General features: G+C 34.6%; 1 protein-coding gene and 1 pseudogene across 3 annotated transcripts; one reads left to right on the top strand and one right to left on the bottom strand.

Annotated features, from left to right (window-relative positions):
• Nucleotides 1-295: 295 nt before the first annotated feature.
• Nucleotides 296-12,361, top strand: LOC125849104 (uncharacterized). 3 transcript variants are annotated; one of them, XM_049529121.1, is made up of 16 exons: nucleotides 296-463; nucleotides 2,613-2,698; nucleotides 3,018-3,108; nucleotides 3,200-3,326; nucleotides 3,409-3,589; nucleotides 3,766-3,910; nucleotides 3,997-4,087; nucleotides 4,735-4,793; nucleotides 4,867-4,944; nucleotides 6,711-6,794; nucleotides 7,245-7,384; nucleotides 7,814-7,942; nucleotides 8,206-8,278; nucleotides 11,688-11,773; nucleotides 12,046-12,130; nucleotides 12,235-12,361. In XM_049529121.1, exons 1-16 carry the CDS (start codon nucleotides 326-328, stop codon nucleotides 12,259-12,261), a joined length of 1,620 nt encoding a protein of 539 aa, XP_049385078.1. In that variant the 5' UTR covers nucleotides 296-325; the 3' UTR covers nucleotides 12,262-12,361. The 3 variants fall into 3 exon arrangements, with proteins under 3 accessions (XP_049385078.1, XP_049385079.1, XP_049385077.1); XM_049529122.1 differs by lacking the exon at nucleotides 296-463 and adding an exon at nucleotides 2,380-2,536 and having other exon boundaries at nucleotides 3,409-3,499; XM_049529120.1 differs by lacking the exon at nucleotides 296-463 and adding an exon at nucleotides 2,380-2,536.
• A 10,493-nt stretch (nucleotides 12,362-22,854) lies between these two features.
• LOC125847603 (probable disease resistance protein At4g27220) lies at nucleotides 22,855-27,805 on the bottom strand (annotated as a pseudogene).
• Between the last annotated feature and the right edge of the window lie 151 nt (nucleotides 27,806-27,956).

Here is a 27,956-nt window from a genome sequence, read left to right as displayed (position 1 = left end):
CCGTTTGTTCTTTTTTTAAAAAAAAAATAAAAAATAAAAGAATTAGTTATTTGATTGGGAACAAGTTATTTATCTCATCACTATGATATAAATAATTGAATAATAAATAATCTAAGGACTATCTAATAAAAAGAGATCTATCCATTTTAGCCACCCTTTCCATTACTGATCTAGTTGCTCTTGCTATCTAACCCGCCACGTAAACAAGCTGGATTGGGCCTGAACGTTGTTTGGGCTTTATCTATTTGTTGCGAATGATGTACTAATTCCGACCCATTACTTGGGACGTCGTCGTTTTGGTACTGCCGGGAATTTCTTCGGTTTAATGGCAGCTGCTAAGTCCAAATCATGGAAGAGACAATTTGATTTGTATATGTATGTTACCAGTGCAGTGATGAACAAGAAAGGTCTCGCCATTCTTATGCGAACCAAAATGCGACCTCTTTCCCCTACCTTTGCCTCTGTAAGCTTTACTCAATTCCTATTTCCTTCTTTTTGNCCATTATTGATGTATTGAAGGATGCTTTGGTAATTTCCTATGATGAATTCGTTTTGTTTGTTTCTTTTAAATTTATTTTACTATACTAAATAATTGTATAAAATATTATGAATCACGATAATTAATTACTTAAATATTTAAAAGATATAAAAATATATAAAATATCTGATTGACTCTTCAAATTTTACCGGTGACACATAAATTGGGGCAAATGAAATAATATATATTATTTGAAAATTTCTTAGAAAGTACTATAAATTACAGTAATTAACAACTACAAATATTTTAAAGACAAAAAAAATTGATTGAATCTCAAAATTTTTTTAGTACTACATAAATTGAGAAAGAAGAAATGATCTCTATATTTGAAAATGACGTAAAAGTATTACAAATCATACAATAAGAATTAACAATTTAAAATTTTAAAAGACTTTAATACTTTATACTTATTCTATTTCCACTTTGGACAAAAATATCCTCCCAATATGCATATTTTTTTAAACAAAAAGTGGGACCCATTATTGATGTATTCAAGGATGCTTTGGTAATTTTCCTATGATGAATTTGTTTTGTTTGTTGTTTAATTTTTTTTAAAAATAATTGTATAAAATAGTATAAATCACAATAATTATTTACATAAATATTCAAAAGATATAAAAATATGTAAAAGAGCTGATTAACGCTTCAAATTTTATCGGTGACACATAAATTGGACAAATAAAATAATATATATTATTTGAAAATTACTTAGAAATTAAAATAATTTACAGTAATTGACAATAGAATATTTCAAAGACAAAAAAAATTGATTGAATCTCGAAATTTTATTAGTACCGCATAAATTGAGAAAGAAGAAATAACCTTTATTATTTCAAAATTCCGTAAAAGATATTACAAATCATACAACAATAATTAGCAATTTAGAATGTTAAAAGACATAAAAATTTTTTTACCATAGTTAACAATAATTAAAAATTTAAACTATTTTAAATTAATATTAAAGTTTGATTAACTCTTTAATTTTGTCTTTGTCACATAAATTGAAACAAAAAATGATGTATATTGGGCCCGTGCTAGCACGGGCTCCAATGTCTAGTATATATATATATATATATATATATTAATGGAATACAATCTAATTCATTTTCAATCCGATCTAATCCACCCATTTATCACCTTCAAAGAAACACAAAATGTAACTTTAATATCCAAATTGATTTGTATTCCTATTCATTTCTACATTAATAAATATATAAAGGGAAATTCAAACAATGGCTAAGTTTATGAAAATCACTTAGCCATTAGACTTGTATACTAGAATCTTGATGGACTTGTATATTAGAATCTTGACAAAGAGTTATCTAAGACATACATATATATATATATATATTTATGAAAATCTCTTATGTCTAGAACCATGTACAACCGCATATAAGCATGTTGTCTACTAATTTTGTTAATGAACTAATATTTGTGACTTGATTAACAACACTTACATAAGATTGAGAAGTTTGACACCTAAAGGGCATAAATTTCAACTCAATGAACCAAAAGGGAATGTCCTTAAAAAATAATTGTTCGCCCAACTTTGGGCAATCTAAAACTTACATTAACGTTCTTCAACTCTTCTTTTTTTAAAAATTAAAAAATAAAATTAATCATTTGATTGGAAACAAGTTATCTCTAGATAATATGATAACTTATCTCATCACTATGATATAAATAATCGAATAATAAATAATCTAAAGACTATCTAATACCTCCATCCATATTGTAAACAAGCTGGATTGGGCCTGAACGTTGTTTGGGCTTTATCTATTTGTTGCGAATGATGTACTAATTCCGACCCATTACTTGGGACGTCGTCGTTTTGGTACTGCCGGGAATTTCTTCGGTTTAATGGCAGCTGCTAAGTCCAAATCATGGAAGAGACAATTTGATTTGTATATGTATGTTACCAGTGCAGTGATGAACAAGAAAGGTCTCGCCATTCTTATGCGAACCAAAATGCGACCTCTTTCCCCTACCTTTGCCTCTGTAAGCTTTACTCAATTCCTATTTCCTTCTTTTTGCCTAATTTGATTGATTAATGTCTGTATTGAATTGAAAGCAGAGCAAGAGCAAATTGAATCAAATGCAAACCTCTCAACTGGAAGGTGATAAAGTTTCTTCTCAGGATGCTTCACTTATTCCAGAAAGGTTTTTTTAATACAGTCATCTGTTTTAATACAATTTTATTGCACTTTTATATGATTTGTAGTTTGATAAGCAGACTACAATTTCATTTCATTCTTATTTGAAGTCTTCTGGTCAAGTATAGCTTCTTAATGTTAGGATCAACAATTTTCAATATGATGATGGTTGTTTCACCTTGACGGTGTAGTTTACTCGTATGAGGTTACGTAGCTTCTCTTTTCGGGAACAACAGTTCGTTTTAAGTGTGACTTCATAGTGGAAATGTCGGTGTAAATTAAACCCATCAAAATCAGAATTGTGAGATTATTTTTTTAATTTTCAGAGAGTTTAGCCAAGTACGGGAGTCAATGCACTCAGCCATGTCGACAAACAAGACAGAAATTGTGGATGTTGCTCTGGATGAATTTTCAGAGGTGAACTTCACCACGGCATGAAATATTCTGTTGTTACTATTGATACTCTATTTGTTGTCAAGTTAGCAATTGTTGAACGTTAACTTTGCAGGGATACTTTTTCCTTTCCCCAGAAAATCGTTATAAGATGCTTCTTTCACTAGCCAAAGAGTATGATCTCAATCGGACCCAAGTTCGCGAGTTAATGAAGCAGCATCTTGATCTTCAGCTACCAAGTGGTGGGTGTTTTAATTCTTATGAGAGTGTATTCTTCGTCATGTTATTTTGTTAGTTGGGCTTAGAAGCTTAGAGCTTTGGCAGATAAGGCTGAAGATAGTGGTCATGATGAAGAAGGATCATTATCAGCTTTCTACAGGATTGAGCGGAACTTGAGGCAGGCGCTCAAGCCTATGTATGAAGTTCTTTTTGAGCGTCTCAATACACATCCTGGGGGATTGAAGTTCCTGTCTGATATTCGAGCTGATATTCTTTGTCTTCTCGGGTAAGTTTATGTCCCAAATGAAGTGATCTGTCTTTTTCTCATTTGTGCACATGCTGTGTATTGATTATAAGATCAAGGGGAATCTCCTGATTCGTTGGAAATGTGTTTTTAATTTCTATATTTACTTATACCTATGAAACAGGAACTTCATAGATGGTTATTCAATGAATTTGCAGAGACGTAAATATAGCATCTCTGCGAGCATTGGATTCCCACCTAAAGGAGAAACTGATTACATGGCTTAGTCCTGCTAATTTGGAGCTTCACAACATTACATGGGATGATCCTGCGTCTTTGTTGGAAAAAATTGTTGCATATGAGGTACTTCTTTTTTTTCTCCTACTTTGCGTTCATGTATTAAATCATAATATATTTTTCATTTTTGTATAAATTTTTCTTGTACACAGGCTGTGCATCCAATAAGCAATCTTATAGATCTGAAAAGAAGGCTAGGAATAGGTCGCCGCTGCTTTGGGTACTTCCATCCAGCAATACCTGGTTAGTAAGCCCTGTCTTGGTTAAGGAGTTGAACTCTACTTAGAGTTCTGTTTCCTGTGTTACCCATGTGTTTCATAATTGAAAACGATGCTTTATGTGAGTGAACATGCTGAGATTACTAGATCATGGATTTGGATCCTTTCTTATGAGATATTCAGCATATGATCTTGTGTTTAGCCATGCTGGTCAAAGTTATCAGGTGCAGATTTATGCATCACTTTCTGAAGCAGTGCATAGGAGGTGCACTTTTTCTGGAATCTGAAGTGTGGATTTGTTAGTATCAGAAATAGGGAGAGTTGGCCTTAAGGCAGTCTGTTGAACTTTTATAACAACTTGTGGTTGTTAGTACTCAAAACTGCCGAGAAATTTTATGTATGCAATATAAGATATATTTATCAAATCAAAAGTAAGAGTAGCATATCAGGAAGGCTTTGATGATTAGATCCAGAAGTGCGAGAATGGCTGTCCTAGTTCAAGAAACATACTGGACTTTTTGTCTTCAGATATGGTTCACCAATTCTTGAGGTTTGGCATGAAAGAAGAATTGCTCAAATCAGATCGTCATACTTGTCTATCCATGCTGATAAAGCATCTTGTTACTTTCTTCTTAATAGAACAAATCAAGCCTAATGTTGTTTTTTGTTCAGGTGAACCACTTATTTTTATTGAAGTCGCACTTATGAAGGATGTGGCAGCAACCATACAGGTGAAAGTCTTGACTTTATCTAGTTTAACCTTGTCACTGCTCACTTCCATTAAGGACTCTCTAATCATTGCAGGAGGTCCTATGGGACAATCCACCAATTTCTGAACATGAGGCTTCTTGTGCAATTTTTTACTCTATTTCGTCAACTCAGGTACATTGACCATCGTAGGTTTGAAGAGCTCTATATTTCTAAAGGTAACGTTTGAATTAGAAAATGGCTTGGGGTTTTATATGCTCTCTTTCTTCTTTTTGGAGAAGTAAAAATGAATAGTTGGATCTGGTTTTGGAAAATTGGATTTGTGTTTGTTATTCATGGAAAATTCCCCTGAGATTAGTATTACTATTTAGTATCTGTGTAGTATCTTATTCTTCAATTTTACTACTATTTGCTTCATTTACTTTGTTTATCTTGCTTTTTTGCTGTTACTGTTTTCCTTTCAATCCTGCTTTGATTTTACTTATTTTGAGCCAAGGGTCTATCAAAAACAACCTCTCAACCTCACAAAGGTAGGGGTAAGGTCTATGTACATCCTACCCTCCCTAGACCCCACTCGTAGGACTACATTGGGTGTGTTGTTGTCGTTGTTACTATATGGATGAAAGCAAATATTAAACTTATTTGGTGGAACTATTAATTCTTTTCTGTTGAAGGAAAAACATTCTGGGTGGAACAAAAAGAAAGAACAAGGGTTAAGGTAAAGTTAACTCTTTTGGTCACTTTCCAGATGCAGTGCCCTTTTTCAGCCCAAAGATACCATTGGAAGTATTTTTGGGTATCCAGTTGTTTTCGGAAGCCAACTCCCACATTGTTTCTGAAGACAACTTGTTTCCAAAGTTGGATAACTCTTTATGCAAACTGGGAATGTTGAGATTTAAGTGATGCAAGACAGAAACTTAATGCAACTTGCTTTTTATTAACAAGCAAAACTCGAATTTGCTATGGCCTCCAAGGAATTGATACATGCAACCTTTTCCACCTGTCACCCCTTGGCTGGGGAAAGTTATTTTCTTGTTTTAGAAAGATATAGTATTGTAGTTCCCTATTTATCCGAAAAAAGAAATATATATAGTTCTTCAGTTCTAGTCTGAGTAAGATCATTGTCTTTTTCTTTAAGCACCATGATCAAATCAACAATGCTCACTGGAGTAGGAAAAGGAAGTACTCCATAAGAATTATACTTAACTGTTAAATACAATTTCTGCAGACATCTGACTGAAATCTTAAGGATAGCATCTTTTCTTCATTTTTACTGCTCGAGTAAGAAAACGTTGAGTTCTATCTAGGTTTGGTAGTTTCAGTATTATACATTATTTGTTTGCAGAGAGAAAGTAACAATGAGTTGAATCGATTTAGAGCCTGTTTGGATGGGCTTATCAGCAGCGGATCCAGAATTTTCACTAAGGGGGTTCCAAAAATAAACATGTAGTGCTTGATATTTGATCTTGGTACCTCAAGATAAACTTAGAACCCCCTCAACCTCTAAGCCATCCTCCAATATTATGTTTAGAAGGTTCAAAATCTATATATATACATAAAAAATAATTAAAATACCTTATACAGACCGTGTAAATTTTTGCCAAGGGGGTTCGGTTGAACCCCTCGCTACCCTCTAGATCCTCCGCTAGGCTTATAACTTATGGTTTATAAGCATAAGTTAGGAATCCTAACTTGAGACTTTTGGCGTATTTTTGTTATTTTGGCTTAAAAGAAAGTGCTTAAAAACATTTTTTTTAATCTTACCCGAACACTACAAAAGTGTATAAAAGTTATTTTGGCTTAAAAGCACAGGAAATAAGCCAATCCAAACAGGCTCTTAGTATTGGCCTGCAGGTTTTTCTATTTTCTTCTTCCTCATATTCTATTGTTTTGATGATGTCCTTTGTCTAAGAGAGTATGTTATTCTTTTCAACATGCAGCCTGGCTTATCAGGGATCAACCTGGGGAAGTTGCTCATCAAACGTGTGGTTGATGTGGTGAAAAAAGATATGCCCAATATCTGTGTAAGTTACGGCATTACATCTAATGCAGTTTTTTGAGCAGCTAATATGTAAACTTCCTCTGTGACTTGGAATTAAAATGTTGAAAAGTGAATGCTTTTGTAGAACTCTTTAAAGTACTTGTACCAATTCTCTCTCCTTGAGATGCAAATTCCAAATCTCTATGAGGAGAATACAATTTTAGCAGAATTACTAATTTAGTGAATAAAAATAATTTTCTGTGACAGTGTTTAACTTGTCCTACTTGAACAAGACCCAGCCCTCAACTTCCACAGCACTTCAGTATACAACTTTAGATGTTAAATTGATCTGGATGAATTCTATGGTGTTTTCAGGTTTCATAATTAAACATTTAGTTCTTTCTTGAACAATATGACAGCTACCATGATCTCGCCACTTGTTTACTCACATGTAAGGTTTCCTGTGAAATTAATACACAGACCTGGTCTGCAGGTATTCGCTACTCTTAGTCCTATCCCTGGTTATAGGCAATGGATGTTATCAAAGTTGGCTTCATCAGAGATGACTGGTTCTGCCTTCAAAGAAATTTTGCTTAGACCGGATGAAGAAAAGGCACTTATGGATGCATCAGGGTAAGCGTGTATTTATGGCATTTTCTGGCTTGAGAATATAGAGAGGATATATTGTTCTAATTATTGGAACCAATATCATGGGATTCATCACTCTTCTCTTTAGTACACTTTCGCTTGGATTTTTGGAATGTGTTCTATCCTTTTTCCTGCAGAATGGTGAAGGATGGTTAATGGTTGAACCATGCAAAGTCTGTTCTAGGATAATTCCTTCATAAAATTAAGTGGAGCACATTACTATTGCATGTTTTTCTTCAGACAGAGAACAAATATGAAACAATCAACTTCATATTTAGTAGAAATTTCATTGTAAAAATATAGCAAACTCTTTTCAATGCTAAACACATTTGTGATTTTAGTTCCTCTGAGATTGTTGTTGTAACTTACCAAGGAACAAATTTCTTTGTCCTAATTATATCTCTTCTTTTGCAGAGGTTCTGACTTGGGAAGCAGTGGTATTGAAGTAATGTGGAACGTATTGACATCAAAAAACCATGAATGGACCAATTCACCTAATCTGGTATCTGCGTTGAGAACCCCTATGATGCGACTTTGTGCCAGGTATGCTAAAGCTAAATACTGGATGCATTAGAAAGCCTCTATCTAGAAGTGTAATGTGATTGTAAAAATTTGACATTCCAAAAAGATGTTTCTTTTATGTCAAGGCTTATCTGCTTCACAATGATAAAAAGCCTGTTATTGCATTTATGGCTGTACAGCTTAGATACTGAAGTTGACATGCTTTTCAATCACGTGAAAGTTTGCAGTCTTGAGATAATGTCATACATTGAGTTGCTATATTGTTGTTTGCTTGCTTGCAACAGGTACCTTATGAAAGAAAAAAAGAGAGGAAAAGCTCTAGATTCGGTTGCAAATTTCCACTTACAAAATGGAGCAGTATGTCGACCTATCCACATTATGCAGATTCAGTGATTACTTTGTTTTATTTTCAGTGAATAAAATTTAGGTACTTGCATAAAAAAACAAATCCCCTCTTTTTAGAATTAAGAGCCAACAAGAGAGAAGACTTCTGACAAAAGTTGAGAGACTTGTGACTTAGGTCATAGGTTCGAGCCCTACGCCATGCGAACTAAGCCTCTGGTATTTAAGTGGAGAAGTATAGAGGGACGGGTCTGTTATCCCAAGTTTCGAAGGCTGAGGTTGGTCCTAAGGGTTGGCCTCAAATGGATTTCTCGGTCATAAAAAAAAAAGAGAAGATTTTTCACTACTGTATAAGGGATAAATCATATGGATTGCTTATTCCTCTCTAAACTACTAGTGAGAAAGGTCCATAACTTCTTCACATAATTTTGATGAAGATAGATATCAGGGTCTCTATCTCTCAGATTATGTACTAGGATAGAAGACTAATATCTAGATGATGTCTGAATTTCAAGCATGTCCTGGACATTAGCCTTTCCAAGAACCTCTTTTCACCTAAACAGTACAACAACAACATACCCAGTGAAATTCCACAAGGGGGTCAGGGGAGGAGGGTAGAGTGTACAAGATCTTACCACTACCTCGTGGAGGTAGAGAGGCTGTTTCCGAAATACCCTCGGCTCGTGTGCAACAAATCCAAGTACAAAGCCAAAGAAAATAGTGTAGTAAACATAGCAACTAACACGGTGAACCAACAAAATAGTGTGATAATTGAAACAAAATAAACAACCGACGATGCGAGGTATCAAAAGTAAGAACTACAATAGTACCAAGTGATATCAGGTACCAAAAGCCAAAGACTACATGAATAGGCTAATATGACGACTGACACAGTGCTCAATAGTACCACCCAGCCAAATACATGAAAAGGCTAGGAATACGACAAGTCTTGACTACCTTCTTACCTTCTACCCTTATCCTCTACCTCCATACCTTCTTACTTGAGGTCATGTCCTCGGTAAGATGAGATGTGCCATATCCTATCTAATCACATCTCCCAATACTTCTTGGGCCTACCTCTACCTCTTCGTGACCCCACTATAACCAACATCTCACACCTCCTCAATGGGGCATCCGCACATTGCCTCTTCACATGCCCAAACCATCTCAGTCTCCCTTCCCTCATCTTGTCCACCATGGTGGTCATTTCTACTTTGTCTCAGATATTGACATTTCTAATAGTATCATTCCTAGTATGTCCACACATCCATCTCAACATCCTCATTTCCGCCACTTGCATCTTCTGGACCTGCTGGGAGTTCTTGACTGGCCAGCACTTCGCCCCATAGGACAAAGTCGGTCTAGCCACAACTCGGTAAAACTTACCTTTAAGTTTTGGNGTGGAGGGACGATATGATGTAAATTTTGGATACCAGCTTTGAGCTGATGATTGATATACAAATGTTACCTTTATAAAAAAAAAAATAGTATCATTCCTAGTATGTACGCACATCCATCTCAACATCCTCATTTCCGCCACTTGCATCTTCTGGACCTGCTGAGAGTTCTTTACTGGCCAGCACTTCGCCCCATAGGACAAAGTCGGTCTAGCCACAACTGGTAAAACTTACCTTTAAGTTTTGGTGGTATATTCTTGTCACATAAAACGCCAGATGCAAGCCTCCACTTCATCCATGCCACACCAATATGATATGTGACAACATCGTCGATCTCCTCATTTCCATGGATCAGAGACAAAAAACGGAAATCTCTCTCTTGGAGACAACTTGTGTATCAAGTCTCACTTCCACGCCTGCCTCATGCGTCACGTCATTGAATTACACTCCAAATACTCTGTCTTGGTAATACTCAACCTGAACCCTTTTAGACTATAGAGTGTGTCTCCACACCTCCTACCTATTGTTAACTCCCCCACGAGTCTCTTCGATCAAAAACAATATTGTCTGCAAATAACATATATCGTGACACCTCACCTTGAATGTATTGTGGCTATTCATCCATCACCAAGGCAAATAGAGATGGACTAAGTGCAAACCCCTGGTGCAACCCCATCTCGATTGTTCCGTATTCCGTGTCTCCTCCCACTTTTCGTACCCGAGTCTTGGCTCCCTCATACATATTCTGTATTGCCCTAATGTAAGCCACCAGTACACCTTTAGACTCCAAACATTGCCAAAGTACTTCTCTTGGGGCTTTGTGTAGGCCTTTTCAAGGTCAATGAACACCATATGCAAATCCCTCTTCCTCTCCCTATATTTCTCCATCAGTCTCCTCACAAGATGAATGACTTCAATAGTTGTTTGTTTAGGCATGAAACCAAACTGGTTCTTGGACCATTTTAAAAGAAGGGAAAAAGCTCAAATATGTCATTTAATTTTGAGAAAAGGCTCATCTATTCCATACATTAAAAGTTTGGTTCATCTATGTCATTCCCGTTTGAGAAAATTCTCATCTATGCCAGTATTTGTAAACTAAAAATATTTTCGATTTTGCAAAATCATTCTTTACAAGTGGTCAATTATGATTCGGCCACGTCAGTAATTAAATTATTTTTAAAAAGGAAAAGGCTTAAATATGTCATCAAACTTTGATGAAAGGCTCATCGATGCCATCTGTTAAAAGTTTGGCTCATTTATGCCATTTCAGTTTACAAATAATGGCATAGATGAGCCTTTTCTCAAACGAAAATGGCATAGATGAGCCAAACTTTTTACAGATGAGCCTTTTCTCAAACTTCGATTGCATATTTGAGCCTTTTTCCCTTAAAAGAATGTGTATGCTTGGGACTTCCGGAGGTAAGCTGAATGAACTGCATTGATGCCGACACTCTTTTTAGTGTCTGTTATACCAAGTTGAAGCTGTATAGATGAAAGCAACAACATTTGGCTGCAAGTAGTCTTGAGATGTTTAGCCAAAGCATAAGACCTGAAACACTGAAACCTAATTATGAGAAGAGAAACATCAGAAGCACATCAGTTTATTTGATTATTAGAACTATAGATGCATTTATGTGGAATTTTGTGTAGTATAACGTCATAACTATTGCTGATAACCAAATATGTTTGCAAGTTAGTATCAGGAATCAGCTGGTGGACATAAGGTACTCCAAATGTGTGCAAACTGACTTTTCTTCTGTTCAAATGCTTTGTTAAGATTAAGATTTGATATTTTGTTCATCTGTAGAAGCTTGTGTACAGATTTTAGCTTAAATTATTTTCTACTTTACTTTTCCTATTTGTTATTGGATAATCATCCTGGTCTTTTAAAGTGGGTGTTACTATTAATCCATAAGAACATGAGCATTTCTTTTTCATGTTTGTGCATGGAATAAGAAAAGCACAGCAAGCCCCTCTGCATTTACTGTCAGTATTCCCCCTGTTTATAACTTAAAATATCAATTTAGATGATCGGAAGGCTAAACTGGATGGCTGATCGGTCACAAAAGGGCCTTACTCAAAGTGCAGGCATAATGGTAAATTACATCTACAGGTAGTACTTTTATCCTGAACAATCTTTTTTTCTTTCAATTCTGCTGATTGTGATGTTTAAATACATCCTGTGTTTTGACACCTGATTATCAATCTTTAAGTTGAATAATTTTGTTCTTCCAGCTTGACAAGGGTTATCCACATTACATATTAACATGAATGAATTGAAAAGTGACCTATCTATTTGAATATATAATGGGATGGTTTATGATAGGAAACCAAAATGGCTATATATAATTAAGATACTGAATCGCTGATTGAAAATCATTTCAGGTTGGACAACATTGAAGATAGTGCTCAGGCATATCAGAATGAAGGACACATCGAATCTTCTTCTGATTTCAGAAGCTACATTGAGGTATGTTAGTGTTCCCTAAAGCTGTTACTGAGGTGTAACAGTTAGATATATTGCCCATCTCTCTCTCACATGATTCACCAACTATGCTGTGTTTGCTGCCTCAGGATGATAATGGAGAAAAGGCAGATTAGAAGGATTAGGAGAGAATCGTAACACTGTGAGTACAATATGAAATACACAGGTCGAAATGTCCATATCAAGGATTCATATGTTCTATATATATATATATATATATATATATATATATATATATGGTACTCTGCAGCTCGTATCAATTTAATTAAAGCTACAAGCGCTACTCGGTCCTCTATTCATTTTCTGTAAAAAAAAAAAGAAAGTCGCCTAGTGCCTTATTTCACATTGATGGTCATTATAATGGGTTATTTCCAGTGTGTACGACATGAAACTTAAAATGTGTCATTATTCGTCTCTATTGGAGTCAGCAATGCCTTATTTATCTGCTGGATTTATTCACGATGGTTATAGGATGTTTTAACTCCTTTTGAAAAGTTATCTTAATTTTCACTCTCAAATTTATAGTCTTTCTTGCAAAGAGAGAAAATTACGTTGTCAAACCTTGAAATGTCAATCTCCAGCAATTCATTTGGAAATGTTAGAGAGAACAGCTCAACTTAATGAAAGAATTAGAAACAGTGAAAACACTGTATTCTCTAATATATATATATATATATTGCGACTCATTTTTCTGTTTCTTATATGGAAGACCTTATCCTCATTAACTGAATTCTTTGAGGACAATTAGTTTTGGCTTGAACACTTGATTTCTAGTAAAAGTGAATATCTGGAATTGGGGTTTAATGATACAAGTTCATCAAAAATGGAAAGCAAACGAGCTTGCTAAAAAGCAAATAGCTGGAATCGCCCATGAAAAGCTTGCTTGCTCTAGACTCAAATGAAATCAACAGTGTATAGAAAGAAAAGAGAGGGAGAACTACTTATTGACCGTTCTTACAAGGTGCTTTACAATGGAAGGAAATCTATCTACTTATAGAATGAATGAACAAATGGAAAATATCCCAAGTTAGTTATAACTAACTCCTAACAGCTTGAATAGTCACTTGACTTCACTTAACTATCTGTTAACAACTACTAGCTGATTCCTTGTGCACCAATCTAGCAAGTTACACTTTTAGGATCACATCAAAAGTTTCCACATTTTAATCCTTGAAGTCAAGGATTGTTTGAAGAGGAATAATGTCTTTTGTCTTATTTTTATTATTTTGGCTTTAAAATAAGTGTTTAAAAACACTTCTTTTTGTATTATCCAAATACTACTTGAGTATTAAAAAGCTGTTTTTGGCATAAAAAAAAAACCTAAAATAAGTCTATCCAAATAGGTTCTAAACCATTTGATCAGAAGTTGAATAACAACTTTCCCATTCCTCTGAACCATTCTCATGTCTAGAACTGCCTCAGGCTCCGATAGGACATGGCTATCCTCAGAATGCACTATTGATAAGGTAGTTGAAGTTGTGTAAAAGCCTAACTTCTTCTTCAATTGGGAGAAGCAAAAACTTGTCGTCAAAAAAATGTAATCAATCAAAAAAAAGAAAAAAAATATGAAAATAGTGAATCAAGATTTAGATGGATCCATATCTTTATCTNTACAAGATTACGTAGTAACAAACATTAATAATGTAAAGGAAGATGATAATTATAACATCTTATCATTTATCCTTCAATCAATCATCTTTAATTTGATTTTATAATTTATCCTTTTGATTCTAGGAAGTGTTACTATTTAATATTTTTGGGGAATCAAATGAACATCATATTAAATTTTCTAATAAATAAATAATCGTTGGTGAAGCGATAAATGTTGACACCCAATTTTGGACCTCCACAATATAAATTAACCATTATGCTTCTTAAATTCCAAACGATTTGAAATAACTGACTTTATAAAATTTAAAATATTTTCCAAGTCATTTCAAATAATTTTGTCATTTTTATAGTTTTTAAATTAATTTATATAGTCTATAAAAATTTGTATACATTTATTATATTTTATTAATATTCGAAAACCATCTCAAAAAGATTTTGTTAAATATTTGGTTAATTAGTTTAGTTATATAATAGTTTATATTTTAAATTATTTAGTTTATAATTAAGTTAATTATTTTATTTCGTTAAGAGTAAGAAGCTCATTAGTTAATTTATATTAATTCATCTTATTTAATTACTAGTCGAATTTACTAAATGAATTTTAATTTGATTACATTCCTAATTCATTGGCTAAATTCGTATTGCAATTGACCACTCAATTCGGTTAAAATTGTAACTTATTAACCAAATCCCTTAAACTCATTTGAGACCAAGTTTTGGGCCTATTTCTTCGGTCCAACCAAGCCCAAATTCTACTCTAAATCCCAGCAGTCCACCAATTCTAAAATCAAATAACCCAAGCCCACCAGACTTCACCAAATACGTACAGCAACAATACCCAACCCATTCAATACAACAACAGTACCAAACGACCCCTATACATTTTGGTTTTCTTCTTCACGCAGTAAACGATCAGAAACCCAGCAACACAGTAACTAAAAACGAGTCAGCAGCCCAGAAAATCGCGTCCAGCAGTCCAGCGAGAACGAGCCCAAATCCAGACCAGCTCACTCGCGCGTCATCTTTTTCAACCTGTACGAATCTCATACTGCCAGCAGCTTTTATTCGTCCTTAGCAACCAAGTGGAGTAATCTCAAATGCCTTGCTCGTCCTTGTCTCGAGATCGATCGGCTCCCTTTGTTTGTCTGTTGCAATTTGTTTGAAGAATGTGAAGGAATTCGTACAGTGAGAACTTATCCTTTAAGAATTTGATTTGGAATTCAAATTTCTCTTGTTCTTATCTGATTACTCACCCTTTTTTTCCCCAAAAACTAAACCCTAACTTCCCTCTATATAAACTCTCTTCTTTCTTAGTATTAGGGGTTGGTGATTTCTTAGTTTTGGTTTCCTAAAGAAATGATACATAAAAGAAACAGTGAGAAAAGTAAAAACAGAACAAAGTTAGAACATAGGTAGACAAAAAGAAAAAGTTAGGAAGATAATATCCCTATAGCTAAAAATTTTGGGTCTACTGGTTTGGATATTGATTTTTCTGTCGGAATCTCTCCTTTGGGTGGTGGAATCGCTCTCAAGCTCGTTGGGTCCAGTTCGCTGCCCCCGAAAAGGTAACATTCCTTTTCTGATTTTTGTTTTTATTGTTGTGAGTTAAGAATTGCTTGGTTTTCTGGTTGATGTGGTGATCTTTCCACTCAATCGATGAAATGGTTGCATGATTCTGGGTTGTATAGGGAATTCGAGTGTTAGAATTTTGGGATTTTTGACTGGTCATCAACTGTAAAACCATGGTGTAGCTCGTCTGCGAGTCAAATGTTATTGTTTAGTTTCGTTTGTTTGAAGTCTTGATGATTCCATTTTATAACAGGTTAATTTCTCCTATTTAAGGTCTCTTATCTCGCTATTAATCTCGTCTTGTTGGCTGTGGGTTGGTAGGTCATCATTTTGTCTTTTTTTTTTTTATATATATATGAAGGTTATTCTCATTCTCTGTTTCTTTCAGCTAGTAGAAGTCGTATGAGTCGAGTTGTTTACTGCTTTATTTTCCTTTTTGTGATGTCTGCGCTTTCATGTATAAAATTAAGTATCTTAGTCTATCTGTTAGTATTTTGCATCTTTTAAATCTCGTTTCTAATAATATTGGTGGTATATTCCTTGTTATCTTTCATGCCTAGTTAGCTTATGATGAGTTTGATTGGGTTAAAGCTGAGTTTAAGATGAGTTGGAAAGCTATTTATTTCCAGTTGTTGGAACATTTTTCTTGTGTTAAATTCTCACTGTCAAAGTATTCTGTTATGCTGATTAGTTTTGTTTAACTTATATATCCTCATCATTTTCACTCTTAAAACATGTTTAAAAAAATGAGATTTTATTGTATGTATCTAAGTTAGCTTCAACTCAATTGGTATTTGGCTATCCCTTTCTTCCATTCTTCATGTTTCTTAGGTGATTATCTCGCTGCCTAGAGTTACCAGTTTTGACAGTCCGAACTATTTTTCTGCCTAATATTTAATTCGCTAAAGTTTGAATTTTGTTCTTATGATTACTTGAAGCATGAATTTATCGTTGTTAGTCTTTCATGTGTATAGTATGTCGATCTCTTTAAATATAACATAAGCTGCCAGTAATTCGATTACACCTTATTTAGTTTTTCAGTTTGTTTATTTGAAATAAAGAAGGGGTTTGCGCTTAGTTAAATCCAAATGAGATGCATTTTAGCTTTTTCTTTCGAGTAGTTATTGTTCCCTGCTTTAAGAATGATCAACTTGAATAATTTTTTAATCCATTCATTAGCATGTGTGTGAGCTCATCTTGTTTAATGACATTTGTGTAAGATTAGATAGTGACTAGCTAGTATGCTAAATTATTAGTATTAGTGTTAGTGTTATTATTATTATTGTTATTATTATTATTATTATTAGTAGTATTATTAGTATTAGTGTTAGTGTTAGTGTTATTATTATTATTTTTTGGGGTCTTAAGTTTGGTTAGTATTATTTTTAATTGTTTTGTCGCCTATTGGCAGCTTATAAATTTATTACTGTTGTCTTTATTTTTATTAGTTTGTTACATGTTTAGAGTTTCACTAATCACCTATTATGTGTTTTCGGATAAAGTGAATGGTATTAATTGCCTTCTAATCTTTTCTTTTACTTTCTTTGCATGTATATGATTTCATAATGGACTCTTTCCTCCTTGCTTCTTCGAATTGGGCCAAAGGCCCAATTTTCCTTCTGTTGAGTCAATTGCGTCAAGGGGAACCGAAGAATAAGTCCATGAATTCGGCGTACATGTGTCGAAAACAAAATACATGAAATTGGAGTTGAAATATGAGTATATACAGCAATATACACCAAGTGTATATGTTGTATATATGTCATAATCGGGCCCAAAAGCCCATCACTTTCTTTGATTTATATTTTGTTATTTTGGGTCTAAGCCCCCCTTGTATTTTAATTATTACTATTTTGTTAGTTTAGGACAGGTGGAAGATGGGCCCAAGGCCCAAAGAAATAAGTTTCAAGATTAGTCTAGGACAGGTACTAAATATTGGGCCTTTGGACCCAAAACTGAAATGAGACCCAAGTATTGACCCAGGCGGACAAAAAACCAAACTTGGGCCCAAATCTTTTTCTTCTTATTACTTATGTCTTATGTTTGTTTAATTTTCATTATTTGCTTATTTGCTTATTTGCTAGTTAATTCTAAGGTTGTTCCCTAAACCAATTCCCCAAAAGATAACCACTTTAATCGATTTATTTATATTTCCCTAAAAATTGAAAAGGTATTTGTTTTCTTCCTTAAATTACTTTGAGATATTTCACTTAATTAATGCCCTTATAATATTTTCCTTCCCTTTCAGAATGATTTTAAGTTTTAAAATTGTTATTCTCTCAATTTTAATTAAGTTGCTTGTTTTCTTAAAATAATTAGTCATATAGTTAATTACCGGATAACCGCATGTTAGTGGGTGTTCTAGATGCTTTAAAACCCTTCCTAGAACATTAATATGAACCCCGAACCCCCTTTAGTATTTTCATTAGATTTTTTGTTTTTAATCTTTTGAAAAAATAGTTTTCTTAATTTTTCTTTAAAAATTAAGTGGCGACTCTTAAAACCAGTCTAAATAATGTTTTTTTAAATAAAAAAAAATAAAAATTTTAAAAGGCTGAAAAAAGTGAACAAATATTCTAATTTTAACCGTGTAGAAAATTCAGCCCTACCTTTTGCTTTACATCTATCATTTTAAAGTTTCCATTTAAATGTATCATAAGTAATTATTAAAATGAAAAATTAAAGGGAGAATGTATCATATTGGACAACAATTCAACTTATTATATATACTTGAAAGGGAAAAATATTACACAGAACTATTCAGTTTGTTTGAGTGTTTTTTAAAAATCAACATACCAGAGTGATGAAGTTTAATTTGAAAGTACACTTCTATTCCAATCGCAGTGTCGAGAAACACATCTATTACTTCTAGAAAAATATTTACAACTTGCAGTAAACTTGAGAATCGGTCCATACTTCATATTGAATATGAGCAATTAATTTATTGTGTAGTTGTCTATGTCTTTGAGATTAAAAGAGGCTCTAGTCTAGTCATATTCCTCTATAGGTCATCTGGCACATCCTTGAACCCATGTCAAAAGTTTATTAATTCTTATCTTTTTTACTTGGTTCACTGTACACATCAAGGTGCGATAAAGTTTTTAAGGTCTTTATGTCCTTACAATAGCCTACCAAATTTGAATTTTGTATTCAAGAGATGATAGTATAGATCTTTAAGGAATTTTTTTACTGTACCTTCAACAATTTCAGTAGATAAAACTAACATGAATACTCAATTAACGCTGTACTAACAAATACTTATAACAATAACTTTCTAGAAACATAAACAACAAAGTTTAAAACATGTACTCAAAAACAACAATTAATAACATAAGCATAAATTAATGACCGTAAAAAAACATACCAGGATCTATAACAATAGTATGAAAGAGAAAGGAAAAAATTGTGCCCACTAAATGCACAGTGTCTCCTTAAGGAAATTATATCCCTTAAGTACCCGAGGTTTAAGGGATTAGATCCTCTCAGGAACAATTCTATTCACCGGTGTATTGATACAAAAACAATGGTGTCAGTGAGCCACTCAACAGGAGCAAAGTACATGAATATATGAATATTTAATTGGATAGAAAAAGAAGTTAAGAATTTTCGTTGTTTTAAAATGAGTGGAAATTCCTCTATTTATAAACAACAAAGAGTAGTGTAAACAAATATTTATTGTGTCTTATCGGAAATGTCACAACTCTTCGGAAAGGTTATAACCCTTCGGAAAGGTTACAACCCTTCGGAAAGGTTACAACCCTTATGAAAGGTCACAACCTTTTATAAAAGTCACAACTTTTCATAAAAGTCGCAATTCTTCATAAAAGTCACAATTTTTCATGTAAGGGGAAGACTAGTTTTGAAAATAAATAAATTAAAAGGGAATCCTAGTTTGTGATAGCGCTATTTAAAAGCTGTTTTTGGCATAAAAACCCCTAAAATAAGTCTATCCAAATAGGTTGTAAACCATTTGATCAGAAGTTGAATAACAACTTTCCCATGCGTCTGAACCATTCTCATGTCTAGAACTGCCTCAGGCTCTAATAGGACATGGGCACATGGCCAGTGGCGGAGCCACCCTATCTTTAGGGGGGGTCATCCGACCCCCCTTCGGCGGAAAATTTTATTATTTTTACATGGTTAAAATATTTTTTTATGTATATATAGTAGATGTTGAACCCCCTTAGGCTACTTCGTGTGTCTATTTTTTCAGATTTTGAACCCCCTAATTAAAAATTCTGGCTCCGCCACTGCACATGGCTATCCTCAAAATGCACTATTGATAAGGTAGTTGAAGTTGTGTAAAAGCCTAACTTCATTTTCAATTGGGAGAAGCGAAAGCATGTCGTCAAAAAAATGTAATCAATCAGAAAAAAGAAAAAATATGAAAATAGTGAATCAAGATCTGGATGAATCCCTATCTTTATCTCTATCCACGGAGATACCTATCTATATGGAGAGAGATCTATCTATGAATCTGCCTAAACTATCCTCTATCCGGATAGATATGTCCCTACGAGCAATTAGACTGATCTTTATATGTTATGGCCACGTCCCTTTCTACTCCGAAGAAGAAGATTTAGATCTTTCAATCTTATGTCATGAGGTATGTGCCTGTGTTAGGTCCATAGAATATCATAGTTTTTGGTGTTCTATGATTCACCTCCGAATAATGAGTAGATAGTTCGATCCTTTTTATTTTGATCTTTCTAGTAAAGTGATGGGGAGATGCGGAGCAATAGTACAAAGCGGGATGAATCTTAGTACGAAGTGGAAACTCAAGAGTGTAAGCAACTTTCTTAACTTTGGCTATGATCTGAAAACGGTCAAAGAAGTTTGTAGAAAACTTATTATAGGCAGACCTAAGTGATGCTCATCAGTATAGTTTCAAGTAAAAAAAAGAGTTTTTTAAAAATTATATACCAAGTGATGCTCATCAATATAGTTTTTAAGTAAAAAAAAAGAGTTTTTAAAATTATATACCATGAGATTTCAGAGATAATTGCATGTAAGGCTGTAGTTTCACATAAACCCAATTTTCAATAGCATAAATTTTGTTTGCTCTTCTTTTATCAGCCTGTGATTTCATTCTGCTTTGGGCTCTCTCTAGATAGAGCTTGAATGACCTCAAGTAACTTCTATGGCATGTGCTCTTATCTATCCTATCCATCTGAGAATTAAATGCCATGTAAGGAAGAAATAGATAGTAAAAACGTGGTATTATATATTTAAATATGAACACATATATATTTGATTTTAGTGTAAACACATGAACGATCCAGGAGTCGATCAATGATACTTGCTCATGCTACACTTGATGTGTTTGCAGATTTAGATTTGTGCACTAATGGAGCACGTGAACCCACTTGATTTGGTAGCTGTTTTTCGGAGATCTCAAGGTGAGCTATCCGCAACACCAAACTCCCTATATCTTTATTATTACAAAATTATGTCTTTATTATTCTAGACAAGTGTATTGAGTTTACTTTCAAACATTAGATTTTGTGGTTTACTTGTTATTTCTACACTTCAGTTTATGACTTATTTATATTTCTCACATTTACTTTCCGCTTATTTATTAACTAAAAATAAAATATGGTTTGCCTACAGAGTTAGGTGTATGCGGCTATTAAAATTTTGGATCGTGACAACATTTGTACTTCATAATCTCCTCCCTAGCTTGCGATCTTTGCGTCCACATTCTTCCATAGCTTTACAACAGAACTCACCAAACCTTCCATCAATCATTTGAGATGATCGCCTTAGCTGTGTAACTCTTGCATTCTACCATTGTCATTTCTCATGGCCACAATTTGAGGATTACATGCTCTAATATCAATGACAATACATCAACAACAACAAAAAAGAGCTTGCCTGGAATCGCCCTTGAGATTTGAGAACAGCTTGCTCTAAAATCAAATGGAATCAATATAGTATATAGAAAGAAAAGACAACTTATTGATTTCAGCTAAGGTCTTCACATAAAATGCTTAAACACAATCTTAGAAAAGGAATTAAAACGTATTTGAGACACTGAAAGCATACTTGCATTATTAGCTTCTGCAATCACTAGCTTCAAGTCCGTCACCAATACTAGCTTAGCTTCTTGTTCTGGGACCCGAGATTGCAGAAGAACAGAAAGTACAATTGCTAGAGAGAGAAAAAAAAAAACAAAGAGTATGCTGATGCTTCAGATTTCAAGTTGAAAATATGTAGGGAAGTAAAAGAAACTTGCTTCAAGCGACAAACAATAAATATCTGAATTTTACTTCCTACTATTTAAGATGGAAATAGCAGTGACAAAATATAGTTAGTTATACAGCGGCACAAGACAAACCTTAGAATTGAACATCTTTTGTATCGCCTTATTGAGATCATTTTCACCACCGCATTGATTTCTGATCGGTTTTTCTACAACCAGACTTCTCAAACTCTCTGTACTCATACATCCCAGCTGGATAAACATCTTCATTGCCAGGCAGCTTTTAATCTCCACTTTTTCAGAGAAATGGAAATTCAAGAGCATGTTTCATCTGAAAGAAATGCCCCAGCTTTGATAACTTGTCGAGGTACAGTTCTTATAACAGGGATGAAGGTTCATCAGTCATTTCTTATCCTTGTTGTTCATCTTCTGCGATCACTTCTTTCATTGATAGCAGGCCTCTATGCATAGTATCCTCAGATTAAGAACAACTCTGGCCACACTGATGGAGACATCAAGTTTCTCAATTTTTTGCACTTCAGAACTTCCAATATTTCACTGGATATGTTGTTGTTGTTGCTGCTGAAGTAGCCAGCAGGAAGTTGGTGATAGCATAGAGCAGTAAAATTTTAGACCATGTTTCCTTCTGGTCCAATATGTGCTCTCCGGGAGATCTCCTCTTCCTCATCATCAGGGCAAGCTACTGTCGAGTTCCCAGTAGCCAAGGATGTGATAATTATTTTTGCTAGTTTTAACAATAAATTTTTGATAATGGAGCCATAAAACTTCTTAAAAAATTCAAAATTAAACACAAAGTCAATACAAAATCTAAAAAATAATAAGCTTTATTTAATTTTAAAATTATGGATAATACACCATCTCAAATTCAAAGAAATAAAAGAGCTTAATATATCTTGAAATATAAATATGAAAGAGGTTCAACAACCGCTTGATAATTCAAAAAGTGACAATACACGTTAAATTAAGCATTATTTAAAGTATATAAAAATGGATGCACTATATAGTTTTATTAGATATTACATCCAATGAGAGAATCACAGATATTTCTTGACATATATTTCAAAGAAAATCATATATAAAGTTTTTAAAATATATATATAAAATTTTATACTTATATGTCAGTTTCGTTCATTTTCATTACTCAATACCAAACCAAGCCTAGTCGGCCTTTTTTGTCAGTTTGGTGCAGTTTTTCAGGTTGGGTTGAACACCCCTATCACAACAACTCCTTCATAGATATTTAGTGAATTTCCTAATAAACCGGTCCTGAGCAAAAGCAACTGGATTTACCTGAGCCCAAAGGTTACAATGTAGATCCACCTCTGCTTGCACGCACTTTGATTATTTCATCTATTGCTTATTACCTTCCTAGCTTCAAATTTTTAGACAACTTTAGCTTTTGCCATCAGTAGCTTCAGCTTCGTTACCATCACAAGCTTCTTGTTCCTGGGAGCAGAAATTGCAAAAGAAGAGAAATGACTACCTTAGTAAGTATAATTGTTACTTGAAAGAAATGAAGAGAATGCTGATGCTTTAGATTTCTAATTGGAAATATCAGGGCAAGTAAAAGAAAGTTGCTTCAGTGTCACATATGAATAAGTATCTGAATAGTACTACTACTATTTAGTAGTTAAAATGGAAAGAGAGCACCAGAAGAGGTATGTATTAATGCATGAGACAAATATAATTAGCTATACGACGGAGTACAAGACAAACCTTCAAAATTGAAGAGCTGTTGTATCGCTTTATTGAGATCATCTTTCACCTCAGCATAGTCCACAATCAGTCTTTCCAGATTCTGTGTACTCACAGATCCCATGGAAAACGTCTTCATTTGAGGGCAGCTGTTAATCCTCACTTCTCTGAGAAATGGAAATTCAAGAGCATGCTTCGTCAAAAAGAAATGCCCCAGCTTTGGTAGCTCTTCGAGCACCAACTTTTCTAACCGGGGAACTAAGGGCTTAGTAGTCATTTCTTCTACTAGTTGTTCCTCTTCTGTGATCACTTCTTCCATTGATTGGCAGGCTTCTATGCTTAGAGTTTGGAGATTCAGAACACTTCTGGCCACTGATGGAGACATCAGGTTTCTCAATTTGAGTAGCAATATTTTAAGTTTGCTGAAGTAGTCAGTTGGAAGTTGATGAGAGCATAGAGCAGCTATGCTGTTAGCCCCATTAAGTTGTAGCTCCTCCAGGTTGGGACACAAAACCTACAAACGTTGAAGGCTTTGTATTTTTCATAAGGGATGAAAATTCAATATAGATTCAAGTATAATCAAGAAATGAACCATATCTCATCTTACATCAAGGTAACAGGAAGTGAATAGCTGGGATTTTTAATTCATGAAATTTACTTCAAGTACAAACTGACAAAAAGGCATCACGATTCATTGCTTTAACTTAGGTTAATCCAGGATTTGAAGTTATAGGTTCCTATAATAAGCCACAAGTTAATATACAATAATAACTGGATTCGGAGTTAAAGGTAATTATAGATATTCAGGAATTTCTCAATACGAATACATGGTAGGCAACAATACACTATTGGGTTCACGTGAACCCAGTGCTTTAAGCTAGATCCGCCTCTGCTTTACGATAGGGTTAATTTCACATATAGCAGGTCAATTTTACCCACTTACCCATTTTAACAGTAAAGTTACAGAACCAATCTATTGCTGCATTAAAGTTTCTAAATTTTACCCACTTAAAACAATAAATTTATTAAAATATTTTGTCGCATCAAATAAAAATTTTGTTTTTGACCAACTCGTTCCCTAGAAGCAAAAGTGAGTGTGATGTTCTTTAGTATTCCATCTATTTCCCTTCAGACTTTTTGTCATTGTGGTTGGAGTTTAGGGGGCCGTCTACATTTTGTTTCTGTTGCTTGAAGACATATTTATTTATATGTATGTGATCAATATTAACTACAGGATGCAGCAAACTAATTGACACCATGTCTGGTAGACATAAAAGCACATAGGTCAGCAAGTAAGATTTTGATAATATTAGTGTTATAAAGTTTGTTCTTTGTTCTGTCATTCCCTTGTCCCAAGTTTCCACTTACCAAGAACTATGATAAACAGGCTGTAATTTACTTACCAAGGTAAAAAATAGATCTTTATAAAATTTCAATAATCATTGTGTAAGTAAAGATCTTTAATACTCAAGTATAATGTAATATTTTAATTCATAAAACCCCTCCAAGTACAAACTGAAAAAGATTGTTTTTCATGATATAGCACTTGTAGAATAGAAGAAGCACACCTTTTCATCAAAAAGAGGATTTGAGCCGGCGATAGAGTTGTTGTCTATAGGCCAGAAATTTTGGAACTCCGGTAACTCCCAGAAGCACAAGATTTGTAACTGAGGAAAATCAATGCCCTCAACAGTGTCACTGCAAAAGTGAGTGAAGCATTCCAGAAAATGAAGGTCCAAGTAATATAAATTGGGGAACTTCATTACTTGGACCATGTTCCCTTCTGATCTGATATGTGTCCTCTGAGAGATTTCCTCTTCCTCGTCATTACTGCAAGCTACTGTCGAGTATGACGAACTCAAGGACGGGCTAAAAAGATAGTGTAGACTACAAAATCTAATTACCTCCAGTCTTTCCAGTTTGGGGAATGGAATATTATTCTGACAGTGGAAATCCAAGAGATGTGTCATTGAATCACAATCAGCTAGGAGGAGATCTTTCACGTTCTGTAGTCCATCTCCCAGCAACTCGGTCAGCACATTCTTGGAGCCATTTCCTCTTGAATGTACAAGTTCGCTCTTCTTCAACATGCGGCAGATCCAATCACCCAGTGGGGTGGTCTCAATGACGTCCAGAACCATAATCCTGTGGTAATTATCCATGAGTGAACTATCGTGGTAACTACGAACTTGTTGTCCCATATTTAGATAATACCGTGTCAACTTGGAGGAAAGGTCCAAGTTACTGTGAATTACATCTCCAGAACATTCCACTAATGTTAGTTCCTCTAATCGAACTAGTCTTGATAAAACCCCAGGTGAAATATTTTCAAGTGGTACTCTCTCATTCCAAAACTCTAACAAAATTAAATTGGTCAATTTTCCTATCTCCACTGGAAGCACCTCTAAAGTAGAATCTCTAATAGTGAGAATCTCTAAAGTGACAAGTTCGCCAATAATTGATATGTCATCCAACCTTAAATTAATCAGAGACAGTGTCCGTAAATTTGACAACAACTGAACAGATTTTGGGAAGGGCAAAACGGAGTCCTCATATCCACTTAGGCTTAAGACATTAAGCTTATTCATTCCAACAAAAAAATCATCCTGTAATTTGAGTGGCTCTTCAAATAGTTTTAACATTAGAAACTCAAGTCTTGGGAAAAATATTGGTTTAGGAAGCTCATCAATTTTTTGTGCAACAATTGACATGTGACTGTATGACTCTTAAGAAGTTCTTCTTGGGAACTCTTCTGAGTTCACACTGTCACTTACCATAAAAATGTGCCTTCCCTCAGAGGCGATATATATAGCCACGTCTCGGACCACATCATGCATTTTGACATAATTTTTGCCTGAACCTTGGGATAGCAAGAAACGATCCTTCAATGTTTCTAACAGATAACACACCCTCTTTCTTGCTTCTTCTAAATTTTCAATTTCTGAAAAGATGCCAAGCCCCATTCCGTATCTAAGTAATTGTTCATGCCAGATATTACTATCTTCCTCGAACAAGGAACAAAGCAAAAACAAGTACCTGACTTCATCACTTTCCAACTGATCATAGCTTAGCTTGAGAGATTGATACACATTTTTAATCACGCCTGGGATATTTTTTGGTGTGGATTTTTGTAATTGCTTAAGGGCATCCTCCCATGAAGACTTGCTTTTACACTTCAGCGCTCCTGCAACTGTAATAATTGCAAGCAGCAACCCCTTGCATTCTTTCACAACATCTTTTGCTGTGTGATGAAGAGAAAGATCAGCTACCGAATTACTGGCTTTCTGTCTGAAAAGGACCCATGCTTCCTTTTCAAGTAAGATTCCAACTTCTATGATCTTTCAAGCCTCCATTGTTTCACAAACATCTCGGAGTCACGTTGTCAATGTTACTTTGCACCGATGGTTGTGATTGCTACCACTAGGAATTCCAAGCTTGTTCAGATCAAGAGCCTCCCAGACATCATCCAAGATTACAAGGATGCTGTCCTGACCCATTAACCTTGAACGCAACTGATCTCCACGATTCCAAAAATTGTCGCCTTATAATGTTAGACCGATTCCTCCAGCTATCTCAGCTTGAATTGTTTTCAAGTCTGGTTGTTGACTGACAGTTACCATGACAACCTCATCAAAGAACCTTTCTTTTTTCGCCTTTGCTCTTATTTTCTCAACGAGTGTCGTCTTACCTACACCACCCATACCACAAATCCCAATAACAGTGACATCCTCATCTCTCAAAGCTGCCATGACCTCTTCCTCTTTCAATTTTCTAGAGTCAAACTCCTCACCCATAGCTTCAATTTCAACTGCAGGTGGTGCAGGATAGGAGAAATCAACATAATCTTTTCCATCATTTCGAAGTTCAATCACCTCTAGTGTAATTCTCTTAGCTCTCTTGCTCAACGAGTAACGTGACTTCAAATTTGGACACCAACCACAGAAACAACCTCTTTCAACCTCAACTCTACCACGCATTACACCTTCCACATCTGAATTAATCTTAGTAACACTATTTAACCAAGCTTCAACGTCTTGTGAAATGACTTGCAAGTTTCTCCGTGCAGCCTCCGCTCTTTGCTGCAACCCACTTGTAATATTGTCCAGCTTGTGAGATTCATTATCCAAAGATGTGATGTTCCTATTGTAGTTAAAGAAATACCCAATCCGTTTTGCAAGTGGCTGCATCAAGCAATCTGTAACTTTTCCCACACACAGAGATAAGAATTCCATTCTTTGTTGAAAGGGAATCTGAAAAGGGAAAGGAGTTGACTGAAAACTCTATAGTACTTTCTCACTTGGTTCATACAAAAAAGAACAGATCTTGGACCCAGTCACCTCTAAATTATGTATTTTCTCTTCCTCTGTGTTTCCCCCTTTCTTCCCTATTACTAGTTCCCTTCTCCTCAGTTGGTGAATGACAACTTCAAAATAACTAGCATACACAAACTAAACAGCAAATTGAGGTATTGTTGAATGAAAAGATGAATACTTGACATCATACTTACCTTGTTCTACAATGGCATAGTCGGATTACTGGAACTGAACCCTAGACTTTATCCCATTCTGCTAATTAAGTCGCTTGAACATCTCCATATAGTTAAGTGGACCTCTTTTTCTTTTTGGGTAAACAACACAAATTCCACTAGTTTAGAAGCTAATTACCCATTTTTCCATGAGTTTACAATATTACCAATTCTACCACAATTCGCAC

Source organism: Solanum stenotomum, chromosome 12 (genome assembly GCF_019186545.1).
Source record: "Solanum stenotomum isolate F172 chromosome 12, ASM1918654v1, whole genome shotgun sequence".
Lineage (NCBI taxonomy): Eukaryota > Viridiplantae > Streptophyta > Magnoliopsida > Solanales > Solanaceae > Solanum > Solanum stenotomum.
This window is presented reverse-complemented; position numbering and strand designations above follow the sequence as displayed.